Source organism: Miscanthus floridulus, chromosome 11, assembly GCF_019320115.1.
Source record: "Miscanthus floridulus cultivar M001 chromosome 11, ASM1932011v1, whole genome shotgun sequence".
Taxonomy (NCBI): Eukaryota; Viridiplantae; Streptophyta; class Magnoliopsida; order Poales; family Poaceae; genus Miscanthus; species Miscanthus floridulus.
Window position 1 is genome coordinate 95,413,105 of NC_089590.1, and position 16,153 is coordinate 95,429,257.

General features: G+C 45.8%; 1 protein-coding gene across 1 annotated transcript; it reads right to left on the bottom strand.

Moving 5' to 3' along the window:
* Positions 1-2,929: 2,929 nt before the first annotated feature.
* Positions 2,930-15,514, bottom strand: LOC136492492 (polyamine oxidase 5-like). Its single transcript, XM_066488491.1, has 5 exons — positions 15,322-15,514; positions 5,328-5,349; positions 3,884-3,970; positions 3,358-3,787; positions 2,930-3,238 (listed from the first exon to the last, which is right to left on the bottom strand). Exons 1-5 carry the CDS (start codon positions 15,512-15,514, stop codon positions 2,930-2,932), a joined length of 1,041 nt encoding a protein of 346 aa, XP_066344588.1.
* Positions 15,515-16,153: the final 639 nt, after the last annotated feature.

Below are 16,153 nucleotides of genomic sequence, written 5' to 3' on the forward strand. Positions count from 1 at the left end.
CAAACGAGAAGGAGAAAATGGGGGGTACAAGAGGTCCGAACGGACTCTGGTCGGAAGGGCCGAGAGTGACAGGAGCCTCGCTATGAGCTAAGTGTTCAAGCGTGTGCTTGTGGTTTGAAACCGATCGTTCTGTTGCTGTGTGCCGGTGAACTTGATCGACCTAATGAATCTGAATCAACTGAGTCATTTGGGAGAGAGTGCATCCCCTTTTATAGATGAAGGGGATAGCTTTACGAGTGAGAGGGAGAGAGTACGTATGCTACTAAGCCTTGTTGCCCACGGCGGTGGATATAGGATGATGGTAGGCGCCCATAATACTGTTGAATGTCAGATGCAAGTGGGAGGTTGTGTTGTCTTCTTCGGGTATGGCAGACGTCGGCGCCTGCCACACTGTTGATACCTGGAGGTCGCAAGGGGTTTTACCATGTTCATCTGGTACGGTAAATACCGGCGCCCATAACACTGTCGATGCCCAGAGACATGTAGGGGGAGCCTTACCGTATGGGAGTTAATGGCGTCTATAATACTGTAGGGAAAATGTCGGCGCCTACGATACTGCTCGAGTTCTGTCGTGCCAGGGAGGTCGCAGAGCATTGTTTCTGTAGGTGTACAGGGTACGGTCCCCGGTATTGCGGTTTGACTTGTGCGCCCTGCCTTACTTTCTCCGTTCGTTTCCTGGTCCTTACCGAGCGGACGTCTCCGGTCGGTTGGTCCTAGTCGGCTCTGATCGTGCCAGTTGGAGAAGAGCAGTGAGCAGGGGTTTGGCACATCCCCGGTCGGAGATGCGGGTCAAAATCGGAAGCGGTGTTTGGCCAGGCCTTTCGGTCAGAGAGGCCGTCCGGAGGCATGTTAGAGACCGAAGCGAGCGTTCCGGTCGGAGAGGTAGGCCGAAGTCGGAAACGGACACCGTTCCTCCTTGGCCAGGCCTTTCGGTCGGTGATTGGATTGCCCTTCTGGCCTGTCGTTTAGGTACTTTTGCCGACCCATGAGTTGCGCGTTGTTTGCAACGTTGCCTGCTGGGCCGAGTCTCTGTTGGGAAGCCGGTCTGCGAGGGACCCGGGTTTGTGAACCCGACGATAAGCTTATAGATAAGCTTCAATTATACAAAGGTCATGTTCGTTTATCTTATAATCCGTACTTTTCAGCTTATTTTTTCAGCCGAAACAGTGTTTTTCTCTCACAACAAATTAGTCAGAACAATATTTTTATTTTTTTTTCAGCGAAGCGAACGGGGCGAAGAGCTTACCTAAGTATGCCTGGTCCTGTTCCAATCTATGCATGGTACTACTTGGTGATCCGCATTCTTTTTTTTTTTTTTGCGAGCTGTGTTCTGTAAAACTTTTTACTACAGGCCTACAGCACGTCGCAGAATGACGGAAGCGAGCTTTTAGAATTTGGGTACAATTTTGTTGTGCCGATTAGATTCATGGTACGGGTGGAATCCTCTTGGGCTTTATCAAAAGCGATCCGGCGGCGGTCCCGTCCAGATTTCGCTTTTGCCACTTGCGAGTGAGAGTGCAAGAGTCCGGTAGAATTCGCTTTTGCCCTCTGTCACTTTTGCGTTGTGGAGTGGAGGGGACAAGTTGCATCGAGAGCAGCGTGTGGATTGGAACCGGCCACCGGGCAGCGCGATGCGAATATTCATCCAACTGATGGCGACGACTCGTACGTGTGTACCTGATCTGTCAGCCGAGACTGATACCAACGACTACTGGCATTTTCTTTGTTCTATTAATATTTTTATTATATGTGGGGACTTGTGTTTTGTTTTTGGGAACGAATTTGTTTTGTTACAAGAGTTAGGACACTTGTCCAGCTATATCTGCTGCTTATTTTGGTTGCACCTTTTTTTGTTTTTGTTTTGATTTGTTTCCTTGGGCTGGTCTCTTATCTCGCGGAGTACCAAATCAGAGGCGGACTTTACCCATGTCTGTTGACTGTTGGCTGCTTACACGAAAACACTGTTCTGGCTGAATGGTTGTAGGAGAAAAACATTGTTAAGTATGGGCTAGACGCGCACCAAGACGGAAACAAAGGCCCCGTTCGACTGGTAGAATTTTAGGTAAAACTGGCTAAAACTATTGTTTTGGCTAAATTGTTGTGAGAGAAAAATACTGTTTTAAATAAAAAAAAAGTCAAACAAACTAAATATAGGGTAAGCGGAACAGGCCAAATTCCCCTCTCGGGTCCCGGCACTCCGGCAGAGCCACCAGCCTGGCCGGCCGCGCCAATAATTCTGCCGGTGGTCGGTGGAGGGAGGTCATCTTCAGCAACCAACGGCGGCGCGCTAGTTGCTGAGTGGCTGCCTCGTCTGGCTTAGTAGCTAGCCTAATAATAATAGCATATAATAAGTGCCGTATGACGACATACATTGCCGTGACCGGAAAGCAGCTAGCTAGCGCGGCGTCTAGTGCTCCTCCAGTGCTGGCTGCCGCGGCGCCGGCTGAAAGAAAGAAAGGCCGCTGTGGCTTCTTGTGTTTTGGGACCCTTTTCGGGTTTTACATCAGGACCGCCTAAACCAATACTACGGTCACTGACGAACAGCAGCGAGGTCCTGAACTATTACTCGAGGCTCAAAATAAATGTTTAAAGACTAAAATGTATTTTGATGGTTTATGGGTGAAACTGAATTCAAAATACAAAGTTTAAGGACTGAAACGATCATCTTCATAGTTATAAGGTGAAATTGAGTCTAAAAGTAGAATTTAAGGATTAAAACGGCTGTTTTGAAAGTTTAGGGATGAAACTGAGCCTGGAGTAAGAACCAAAACGGCCATTTTACCTTATTTTAAATAGAGTTACATAAAACAACAAACTGCATGCGACAATACAACAGTTCTGAAGGCAATATATGCCGCGAATCGAAGCAGCTATATTGCCAAGTACCGTTAACCTTCTCTGCCGCTTCAGGATGACACAACACGGTGTTTCAGTGAATAGATTTCTCTCTTACAGTAATCTCCTCCCTCACAATAATCTTGCCGACCTGGAACAGGTCGGAGATGCCTAGCTGCGTTGAGAGACGCCTTCGGCAGTCCTCTGCAGCGGCAATGGCTGACGAATAAGCTCCATGCACCGATCCAGAGTGGTCAATGCAGGCGGCCTCACCAGCGAAAAACAGGTTGCCCACCGGAGCGCAAAATCTTTCATACAGGTCAGCTGGTTTCCCCACCAGGTCGCACGAGTAGGAGCCAAGTGAGTTTGGGTCACTGCCCCAACGTGAAACCAGATACTGAACCTGGAGAAGTGAACCCAAAAATGTCAGGAGCCACGAATCATCCATCATATAGAGTCTGTAATTGAAAGTATGTGTTTTTTTTAAGTAATTGAAAGTGTGTTTTTCTGTGCTTGATTTACCGGTTCAGTTGCCTGCGGTAGCATTTTCCTAAGCTGGGACATAACAAAGTTCACGGATTCTTCATCCGACAGCTTCTCCATCTCATATGCGAATCTTCCAGCTACCATGCATACCAGGACTGGGTTTCCTGTGGCTTTGTGAAGGTTGAGAAAGTAGCCACAGGCATTTGACGTTGGGGCGATCCTACCTAGCACTTCAACGTTGGGCCAAAATACAGTGTTGAACTTAAGAGCTATCTTGTTCTCGATGCCAACGCCAAGATCAGCGATTGCTGAAAGCTTCTCTCTTGGTAGCTCAGGTTCAAACTCGATGATATTTGCCTTGAGTACCCCGAGAGGGACGGTTATTATAGCAGCATCTGCAACAAAACTTGCCACATCTTCCACACAAATAATAACCTTATTATAACGCTGTATGATCTTTGTGATCCTGAGCAACAACAACAACAAAAAAAGTGGTAATGAGCAAACTGTTTGGTATACAATTTGACAACGGAAGGATCACATGCATGGTTCTTCTGCACACCTGTGGTTGAGGTGAATATCAAGACCTTGAGCGAGAGCTTTGATGACAGGATCATAGCCATTAACCCACTCGTTGCCGTATAGAGGACTGAGGAGTACGTACGTCGCTCGATCGCGTATAGTCGATCGCGTTAGAGGCTGCGGCGTCGATCAAATCGACGAGAGACCACCGCCATGGAATGCCGCCGCTCGAAGCCTGATGACGACGACTCGGTGGTGGACTGCTACACTTATCCTTCTCGCCGTCGTCTCAAGGTACGCGTACGATAAGATCGATCAATCAGAAATTTAAACTTAGTATTATGTACTCCCTTCATACCAATTATAAGTTATTCCAACTTTCTCGTATAATCAAAACATCTCAAATTTATATAATAAAATAATAACATTTACGATAACAAATAAATATCATTAGATTTTTTATTAATTATATTTTTATAGTAAACCTATTTGATGTCATAAAAATCTTTGTCAATTTTTTATCAAACTTAAAATGCTTTAACTCTCAAAAAAGTTAGAATACTTGTAATTTGGAACGGTAGTAGCTAGCGCATTCTGGACGGTCTTAGGAATTTCATTCGATTCTCTCAAATTGACTTGACGATGAAGGCGATCGACCGTCGTGTCTGTAGGCTACTGGTAATGTACCGGAGCACAGAAAATCGACGCCGTCAGTGGAGGAGCTCTCACTTTTTTTTTTATTTTCTTCGTGTAATATAAATCACGGTAAAACTTTTACCGTCCCTTTTAAAAAAATTGTTGCACGGCATTCTTCAATGGTGATAATTTCTGATAGACACTATTTTAATATGTTATTTGCTAGTGAACACTCTTGACCATGGTAATTTGCTCCTAGACATCATGTCTATTAAAATAATGATTTTGTAAACATATAGGAGAGAAAAAAAAACACAAGCTGAAAAGTACTATTTACTGATTTGTTATGAGAGAAAAATATTGTTTATTCACTGAAAAAGTACAGCTAAAAAGACAAACGAACGGGGCCAATGTAAATAGACAAAATACCCTTCCAAGACTTTACTAGGCATCAGACCACATGCTCACGGCGCAAAGGCTTATCCTCTCCATCCCTTTTATCTTCTCACTTTCTGAGAAATCAAATGTACTAAACCTTACTAAATATATATTTAAAAATATTAACTTTTATAATACATAATTTTTATCATTGATAGATCTTTGAATTTATTTTTATAATATAAATTTAATTGAAGATACAATTATTGCTAATATTTTTTATAATTCTACTTAAAGTTAAAAGGATTTGACCAACCCGCATCCCACGACAACACGTCGACACTTATGGATTGTTTGGGATAACTCCAAAGTCTCAAGAATAGAATTCAGATCTGCAGATCCATGGAGTAGCTCCGACTTGGATCTGGGATTCCACTGTGGCTGAAAAGGGTGTTTGGAAGAGCTCACACCGTTTCTGTGATTCCACGTCGCCTGAAAGGTTGGGAAAAAAATCAGACGCCTAAGTTATAGCAAGCCCATTTAATTATTTGTGTACGCTGGCTATTGATACTGTTAGTAGACTATCAGCTGCCACTAGGGCCCATTTTTTTGCAGAGTTGCTAGTGAAGCCGGCTAGTCTATCCTGCAGCATGGCGCTGTTCGACCAACGCAAGCGCAGCTGAAGGCCTCCTCGATTGGACACCGAATTTTTTAATTTTTACTCTTTTTTTTAAGTTTTTCATAAAAGATTTTAAAATTTAGATCCTTAGCTTAGCGCCAACGTTCCTAGCGCCGAGCTCTTAGGCTCGAGACCCACATGAAGGTGACATGGCAGGAAGCTCGGCGCCAGGGGACCAACGCAAGCGCAGCTCAAAGCCTCCTCGATTGGACACCGAATTTTTTATTTTTTAGTCTTTTTTTAAAGTTTTTCATAAAAGATTTTAAAATTTGGATCCTTAGCTCAGCGCCAACGTTCCTGGCGCCGAGCTCTTAGGCTGGAGACCCACGTGGAGGTGACATGGCAGGGAGCTCGGCGTCAGTCACCCTGGCGCCGAGCTTGGCGCCGTAGATCTTGGCGCCGAGCTGGCGCCGAGCCTTTATTACGTATGGGCCCCAATCCTTTCTCCACCCCCCTCTCTCTCGCATCTCCCTCGCCCGAGCCGAGCAGAGCACCACCGCCGCCGCGTCCGGAGCCCGCCACCGGTCGCCCGAGCCCGCGTGCCCTTGCCCTCGCCGGAGCCCTCCACCGGCCGCCCACGCTGCGCCGCCATCGAGGCCGCGCCGCGCCTGGAGCCCGCGCCGGTCGCCGTCTCCGCCCCGTGCCCGCGTCGGCCGCCCTTCCCTACTTCCTCAGCCGCGGCCGCGGCAGCCACCGCGCTGGGCCTGCGCCCCACGCCTCGCCGGACCACGCGTCCGCGCCTCGCCGGCGCGCGTGCCCACCGTGCAGTGACCGTGCCGTGGCCACGTCGTGCCCGCGCCGTGCCGCTTGGCGCCCGCTGTGCCGTGCCGCGCCGCCCATGCCCGGCCTCGCCTATTTGGCTGCTCGTGCCAGGCCTCACCTAATTGGCTGCTCGTGCCGACGTCCGCGGATCAGTCGTTGCAAAGGTAAAAATTATAAATATGGAATGTACCTACTTAGTTGGTATTTGTTATTTACTAGTTAATGTGATGACTTAGGTAGTTGATGTAGTTAGTGATCTAGTGAAATATATATGTAGATAGATAGAAACATAGATACATAGGTACATAGATATAGTTAGATAGCTACTTAGATAGATAGTTACATATTTAGTTAACTAAATAGGACATAGCTATTTAGTTAGTACACTGTATTTATGTATGTAGTTGTTATCTTATTTACTTAGTTTATAGTTAGAAGGTACTATCTACCATCTAATTTGGACTAAAGGACATGTGTTTCGTTATGTGTTTGAACTAGATAGACAACCTAGTGATCATATATCATGGAAGCACCGTTGAATACGATCGCTATGGATATGTTGAGTTTGTTGACATGCAAAGCGTGCCTACGCTATTCAATGATAGGCCTTCATTTAGTGAGATGGTTGCAAGGGCTCGGGAGGAGCTGCATTGCCTTAGAGATGATGGCATTGCAGTTGAGGGTGTACTGCACCAAGGTTCTTCTCCCAACATCCTCAGACGAATGATCCCAATTGGTTGTGTGGATCAATGGGAGAACTATGTAAGATCGGCTATGAAAAGACAGCTGTAATGTTTGGACGTGGTTGTGCGTCGGGTGTTAGTCGATCCTATCCTCATGGTTTTCCCCACCAATGGGTCAGCAGGCATACATCGACCCTCCCATCCCGGAACCTGATATGGATGTAGAGGTTGCACCTACGGTTCTCGATGCTCAATCTACCCCCAATGCGGTAGTTGGCGATGCTTGTTAGACTCATGTTGTTGTGGCAGATCCTCCTCATGAGATCCCTTTGACACAAAATCATCCGAGTAAGTGTCTTAACCGCATGGTTATTGGGAGCTTATCCTCTTCCTTATATCCATTTCTTTTATTCTTTCCTCATTTCTCTACTTGTGTTGTAGAAGACATTCCTGAGAATGTGGATGTGGCCCCTGTTGCTGCGCAAGTGCACTTTGGAGATAGATTCCGTGGCTCCAATAGTGTTGAAATTATGCATGATTCGGAGCCATATGAGATGGCAAGGGTTCTTGATTCTGATGATGATCGCCCTGTTGGAGAGCTGACAGAGAGTGATGTTGAGATGCTGAGACGTATCTTTCTCGACCGCCATGATCCAAGATTTCATGAATTTAGCGATCTTGCTCATTCCGATCAGGCGTGTGCAGAAGGACATGATGATTAGCTCCTAGAAGCTCCTGAGGCCGGCCTTAACATGGTAATTGAGAATGAGAGGGTGTTCAATGACCTCCCTGCATTGAAGAGGTGGTTGCAGGCGTGTGTAGTTAAACGAAAGAGACCTTACAAGGTCTTGCATTCATATGCGGACTGCCGTTACATAGTTGTGTGTGATAAAGAACGCTGTCCATGGAGGGTTTGTGCAAGGAAGCAAACGGTCAGCGAAAAGTGGAAGATCACAATAGTTGTTGGGCCACATAATTGTGCTGACCATGAGCTAACACTGAGGCATCGGCAATTGACATCTACCCTCATTGCCAAGCGGTTGATGGAAATATTGCAGGAAGAACCCAACATGAAGGTGAGGACAATTATCAGGACCGTTGAGGCATTGTATGGAGGTTATGTGATAACTTATAGTAAAGCTTGGAGGGCTAAGCAGCGAGCATGGAAGATGATATATGGGGACTGGGAGGATGGGTACGAGCAGCTGCCAGTACTTTTCAATGCAATCAAAGCGGTGAATTCAGGCATGCATTTTGAGTACATCCCAAAACCAAATGCATGGAAGGATGGGAAGCAGATATTCTTCCATGCTTTCTGGTGCTTCCCTCAGTGTGTCAAGGCCTTTAGGCACTACCGTCCTATCTTCTCTATTGATGGTACGCTCTTGATTGGCAAATATCAGGTCACACTTCTTATAGCCATATCCTGTGACGCGAACAACAAGTTGGTTCCTTTGGCATTTGCTTTGGTTGAGAAGAAGAACAATGACAGTTGGGGATGGTTCTTGAGGCTAGTCCGGATACACATTGTTGGGCCTGGTAGGGAGGTTGGCATCATATCTGATAGGCACTAGGGCATACTTAATGTCGTGCGAGAGCAGATAGAGGGGTATGCACCTTTGCACCATCGTTGGTGTACTCGACACCTTGCCGAGAATCTACTTTAGAAGGATGGTGTGAAGGGTAACTTTGATCTGTTTGAGGAGGCTGCTCGATAGCTTGAGGACAAGCACTTTTAGAAAAAAGTTGGAGCAGGTCAGAACCGCATCAAATGCAGAAGGTAGACAATGGCTCACTGGTTTGATGAGGGATTTGGAGAAATGGACAAGAGCTCATGACGCCGGTGGATGGAGGTACGAGTTTCAGTGCAGCAACATGGCAGAGTCATTCAATAAGTTGCTATTGGGATATGTGGTATGCCCATGAATGCAATCGTTCAATTCACCTTCTATAAGCTTGTTGTCTGGTTTAACGATAGACACGCTCATGCATTGAATTTATAGAGTGATGGAGAGATATGGGCTCTGAAACCGAAGGCACGCCTAGAGAAGGTAAATGAAAGGGCTGGCACACATGGGGTTACATGTTTTGATCATGCCACATGGACTTATCAGGTTGAGCATAGGGGCGATACAATGTTCAACGACGAACCATGAGTTTAGGCGGTACCAAGCTTGGTACCAGCGTGCGACACATTGTAGGCTAAGGGTACAGTGGACAGAAGATGACTACACCGACATCGAGTCCTCCGATGATGAAGACACGACATACGACCAATCTACTCATGCAGGAAGACAGGTGGAGGTAGGACCGATCTTGGACAGAGTGGTAAGTCAATTGCCTTATTTTCTATATTAAGTTGCATACCAATACATTAGGCGTTCTTGAACCGACATTAGGAGTTATCTATTTTAGTTAGTGCCACCTTTGAGCCATATCACCCTTATAATACGTTAGATTCTTGTACAAAAGAAAACAAAGCCTATTGCTGTCTGTTCAGAAGTATTATTACTAAGAACTTTGTTGCAGGGCAATACACTCAAATGCTCCGTTGAAGAGATTGAGCGCATTCAGCAGAGAGTCATGGACGACTACATGCTTAGCTTCATGGATGTAAGATTCAATATATTCTTTCAAACATATTATTAATATATTAGATTCTTTTAGTTAACATAATTTTGTACAACAGATGCTGTCACGTCGGCTATGCCGTGTGGCTGCTCATTGTGGTTGCAGGACAGACACGACATAAGACATGTATGTTCCTTCCACAGGTAGAGGAGGCTTGGGTTCCTCTAGCCAAGCAGCTACAGGGGACGAGGACGACGACGACGACGATGACGTGGACCAGAGGCACGAGGAGCTTGGCCCCTCTTAGCTCCATGATGCTCCATCGACTCAGCCTACACCACCTCTAGGCACTAGGCAACGCCATCATGTGACCCTTACACTCTTGGTATGAGCGCTCTCGGTCACAAGGGTAAGGGCAAGAGTAGGAGGCAGTGAGGGATGTGGTAGATGTTAGTATACACTATTATGGATTTTGTATTTACTTACCTGTAACTATTTGGGACTGTATGGACATTGTGGACTATTTGGACTGTATAGGACATGTTATGTTGGTTGTGATGTTTATTGTGGTTGTATTTTGCTCCTTGGATGATTAAATGTTTGGAATATATAATGATGTCTCTGTTTGTAACTGTGGATGCTCCTAAAACAAGAGAAACTCTTGTGAATTTTTTTCGTGAATCATTAATTATACTACACTGCCAAAAAGGCACAAATATAGTACACATATTAAATGTAAATTTATTAGAATATGTATAGTACAATCATATCGTACAGACGCTTTGCGGATGAATCTAGGGTTATCAAGCAATAGTGAACAAATCTAGGCTTTTTAGATAATAAAAATAGACTTTTTAGATACAAGGACAGCAGCGATTTATCACTTCACTGGCATAGTACTGGCATGCAAGGAAGCACAAGTCCACTCCATCTCCACCATCTATCTTATGACTGTTTGATCCAAGGGCTAAGGTGAAGAGGCACACAGATCGCTAACATGGCACATTGAGAGGCCTCCATTCCTCCTCTCAACCTATAAATAACCCCTCACTCTCTCATTCACACACAAAATAAGGAAGAAGAGCACTCCTCGGCATTTTTTTCGTTGCAGTACCAATGTCTGGAGGGTCGTCCAGAGGGAGAGGAAAGGGAACAACCATTAGGTGGGAGGGTCCTCTTGGTCTCGATTTCTTTGAGGAAGCTCTTTATGAGAGGTTCCCAGTTGAGAGCAAAAGCGATTTCACCAAAGAGGCACCACTAAGAGGATACGATGAACGAAAAGAAGAGTGGCCAAAATACATGCATGGTGAGGACTGCCTAGTGCAGATGTTCACCGAGGGAATAGATGGAGGTCATCGTTTCTTCAAATGCCCACGAGCATGGGTACTTGCTATTAGTATTTGTTTCTTTAATATGTTCCTCGTCTATACAACTTAGATGACATACTTATTGTAGTATTACTTGGCCGAAGAAAATTGTGGGTTCACTAGGTGGGTCGATCTTTGACCTATTTATCCACATGTGGAGTACATATACTACCTGTAGGACCGTATCTTCGATCTAGAAAGGGAAGTTAGCAGCGGTTACAAGGACGACGGACAGGACGACAACAACAATGGTGTCGATTCACAGGAGGCACTCTGCAATGATCCATATTGCACCTGCCCTAATCACAGGAACAAGGGGCCTCCCCACCACCTCTACCGCCACCACCACCAACAATGGGAGGCTACTTTGGAGAAGGTGCAACATAATTTGCTATGTGGCCACACTACTAGGACCACTTTATCTTATTCACATAGCACATCTATGTGTTTGTTGTTTGGTTTAATTACCTAAGGCATGTTAGGTTTAGTCAAAGGAAATTTGTACCCTAGTTCGGTACATGATCTCACATGCCATTTCATGTGTTTTATGTGTTGAAAAGGCTCAAATGTAAATTTATTAGAACGTGTATAGTCCAATCATATCATACAGACTTGGGTCAGAACTCCCAACTTGGGTTGGGACTTTTGACTGTCGAAAGTTTCGACTCACGTCAGGACTTACGATGGCCACAATCACTGCGCATGTAAGTGACTGGGCGTCAGGACTTCCAGCATGAGTCGTGACTTCTGACTGTCGGGAGTTCCGGCTTACGTCGGGACTTCCGACACCAACAGTCACTGAAAAATATTCTACGTACTCATGGAGTGCTAGAGTGTCTCTCTTTTGATTTTATTTTTATGCTTGAGCACTATATCTTCCTCAGACCAACTAAGTTTGCATCCCTCTTTATAGTGCGGCGGATCCTAAACTCAAAAACAAAAATAAAACCATTAGAGAGCACATAATGAGTAATAGCTGCGACATATCTCATTAACACATTAGTCCTAATTTTGATGTCATCAATACACCAAAACCCATATAGGTGGCAAATGCACTTTCAAATCCTCAGTCTGAAACATACTGAGTAAGTAACTCATCATCCGAGTATCAGTCCTCTACCACAACCCTGTTGCTATTGCTAGGCTCACCTGCGTTGCTCTGACATGCCTATCGCCTGTAGTAAGTGACCTCCGCCTCATCTACGACTGCTACAGCATGAGTGAAGAATGTGTCGTCATCCTTCTCTGCCTGCAAGCCTGCCTCTGCTAGAGCAAAGAGCTCACTCAGTCTACCAGTGTCGTCCTTAGCCTCCTCCACCTGTAAGCCTGTCTCTACTAGAGCGATGAGCTCGCTTAGTCTGCCAGTATCATCCTCAGCCTCCTATGCCTACAAGCCCACCTCTGCTAGAGCAATGAGCTCACTCAGTCTGCCAGTGTCGTCCTCATCCTCGTCTCCCTCATTAGACAACATAATCGGTGATTAAACAGTGCGACCAGCTCATGATCTATGCTCATCTAACTTCTTCTCCTCATACCTTGCATAAGCCACCTCTGTGGCATATTCCTCGCTGCAACCAATCCTTTCATGTATAAAATGCAATCAGTTAGCAACACGATTATATTACATTTAAAATCAGGCAACGAAAAAGGCTTTCAAGCACTCACTGGCACATAATACAACAATATGCTCGTTCAAGACCTACATATGTACTCTTGTCTCCTCCCTTGCCTCCTTCCTTGTCCTCTTCTCCTCTAACGTCATCCGCCTCTCCAATCCCTATTTATTAAGCCCAACATCGATCGGGTTACAAATACCACGCTGTCTAGCAAACTCACGCATCTTTTCTTTGTGATGTTTAACGAATAGGTTGACATAGTTAGGTCTATATCCCCTCTTTCGTGTAATTACTTGCCTCCCCTTCAGTTCATCCAAGAACTTATCTTGACCATCATAATATTCCCACCTGCATTTCCTAGTGCTTTGTTCAAAAGAAATATTATATCATATATGTATTAGCAAAAGAAACAAAATACGATTTCATGTTTACCACAAAAATAACCAACCTCATCATACTCAATCATATGGCCGCAATAATGGCCTATTCCAAGCTTCGAAGGGACTAGGCCATAGTTGGATTTAACACCACATTCGCATATGATAGGAGATGCCTTGTAAATTACCCTTTCTTTCTTGTTTTCCTTAACCTTTCACGGTTCTTCTGGCCATTGGTTCTTAGGACCATACAACCACTCCTTAAAATGACACTTCGCCATTGAAAACACCTAAATAAGGTGACATTAGTACATGAACACATATAGCTCAACATTCCAACACATACACTTTGCACTTATTTCATGCTTGTTTGGACACACAAAGTCCAACGTATTCTCAGGGTTTATCACAGCTCGATCTCCGCAATCACATAGAGAAGGTTCCTTTTTAAGTCATCTAACCGCGGCTAGGTGCTTCTCCTTAGTCATCATTGGCGAAGGGTTAGGGGGGGTGGAACCCACCGCTTGAAGTGCTCACGTGGATATCTCCCTCTAAACCAATCGTTGAAAAGGAGGTACCTAGGATCAAACTTGTCTGCACCATCGATCCACTAAAAGAAAAAGCACCTCTCATGTTCCTACACAACGAGATTCCAACAAAATATTAGTAGCATACTTACACAAATAAAAAAAAGATAGTGGAAACAATTTCTTACATTAAAATGACTGCATGTGTAGAAGCACCGCGCCACTGTGTCCGGATGTTTCGATTGAAAAACATGGGCTAGAAAACCACAGTCATAGTTAGGGACAGGGAGATCAGGAGGGACGGGGGCATCTTTGCTAGACGCGTCGGGGTATAATTCTCGAGGACGACCCCGTTTTCGCCAAAACTCCTCCCAAAAAATTTCTTGCATCTAACAAAACGGATGTAATTTAACAAATATAAATCAAAACATCACAAATAAATATCAATGAGAACCGTAACTACAATACAACCAATTTTGTTCTAAGAACCGAAAGCAATTAACATTAAACCCTAAACCTAGGGTTTCCCATTTGATGCACAATAATGAACCCATAACATAACTACATGCGCCTAGGTTTGCTAGCTTTTCCACGCCTTGGCATCATCCTACAGTTGTATAATACAAATATTGAGGGATAGAATGAAACCCTAAGTAATGATGATTCTTAGGTTGAAAAATCCGACTACTTTGAGGGCGTGTCCCTCTTCTTCTCGCTCTACCACCAGGGCAGCGCTGACCACTTGCGTGGTGGCCGCAATGTAGAGTAGAATCGGTTCCTCATCGGTCAGGGGACCAGGATTGGGGCCTTCATCGAGAGCTGCTTGACCTTGTCAAGTGACTCCTAGGCCTGAGGCATCTATTTGAAATGGTCGGCCTTCTTCCGAAGCCGATAGAGGGGGAGACCTTGTTCAGCGAGGCACGAGATAAGGTGGCTGAGCATGGCGAGGCACCCTATAACTTGTTGTACCTCCTTTATGTTCTAAATCAGGCCTATCCTCATGATGGAAGAGATCTTCTCTGGGTTGGTTTTGATGCCACGCTCAAAGACGATAAAACCCAGAAGCATGCCCCTTGGGACCCTAAAAATGCACTTCTTGGGGTTGAGTTTGATGTCATTTGCTCGGTGTTTAGTGAACGTCTGCTCTAGGTCAGCTACGACCTGGTTAGCCCATTTGGACTTGACCACGATGTCATCCACGTAGGCCTTAATGATCTGCCCGATGAGATCCCCAAAACACTTAAGCATGCAGCGTTGGTACAGAGCCCCCACGTTCTTTAGACCGAACAACATTGTGACATAGCAAAACGATTCGAATGGGGTGATGAAAGATGTCGCAAGCTGGTCGAACTCTTTCATCGTGATTTGATGATACCCATAGTACGTATCAAGGAAGCAAAGGGTTTCGCACCCTGAGGTCGAGTCGACTACTTGGTCTATGCATGGCAAAGGAAATGGATCATTTGGACACGCTTTGTTGAGACCCATGTAGTCAACACACATTCTCCATTTTTCACTCTTTTTTCATACAAGAACGGGATTGGCTAACCACTCGGGGTGGAATACTTCCTTGGTGAACCCGGCCGCCAAAAGCTTCGCAACCTCCTTGTCGATGGCCCTTTGTTTCTCCTCGTCTGCTTCACCGGCTTGGAGCCTAGCCTAATCTTCAAGGCGTGCTCGGTGACTTCTCCCAGAATGCCTGGAAAGCCCAAGGGTCTCCACGCAAAGATGTCTCTATTGGCGTGGAGAAAGTCGGTGAGCGCGCTTTCCTATTCGGAGGAAAGTGTGGTGCCGATGTGCACCACTTTGCCCTCGGAGCCGCTAGGTGGGGTCTATGAGGACCTCCTTGGCGTCCTCTATAGGATCAAAAGACCCGGCCAACCTCTTGGGTCGGGCACTTCATCGACGATCTCCTCCCTGATGGCCGCAAGCTCTTTGGAGGTGACAATTGCTGCAACATGTTCATTGCACTCGACCTCACACTCGTAGGTGCGCTGAAAGGAGGTGTCGAGGGTGATGATCCCGCATGGACCTGACATCTTCAACTTTAGACAGGTGTAGTTGGGGATGGCCATGAACTTCGTGCAGCATGGACGTCCCAAGATGGTGTGGTAGGTCCCATGGAACCTGATCACCTCGAAGGTAAGGGTCTCCATCCTATAATTGGTCAGATTCCCGAAGGTGATGGGTAGATTGATCTGCCCAAGTGGCACGACCTGCTTTCTAGGCATGATGCTATGGAAAGGCACCCCCGGTTGGCCGGATTCATGATCGGTCGATGCCCATGGCGTTGAGCGTTTTAGCATACATGATGTTGAGGCCGTTGCCTCCATCCATTAGCACCTTGGTGAGCCGCTTCATGCCGATGATCAGGTCAACCACGAGCAGGTATCTTCTCATCTGTGGGACATTTTTTGGGTGGTCGGTCCGATCAAACGTTATGACAGGCTTTGACTATCAGAGGAAGAAAGGTGTGGCTAGCTCGGCCGCATAGACCTCATGGCGAGCAAGCTTCTGGCAGCACTTGGAGTCGTAGGCCGCTGACCCTCCAAAAATCATGAGACAACCATCCAGCGTCGGAAATCTGCCGTCCTTCCCCTTGGCGTCGTATACGGCTAGCTTGGGCTCCTTCCTATGCTCCCCCTTTTTGGAGCCTCTAGACAAGAACCGCTTCATGAGGACGTAGTCTTTGTATAGGTGCTTGATGAGGAAAG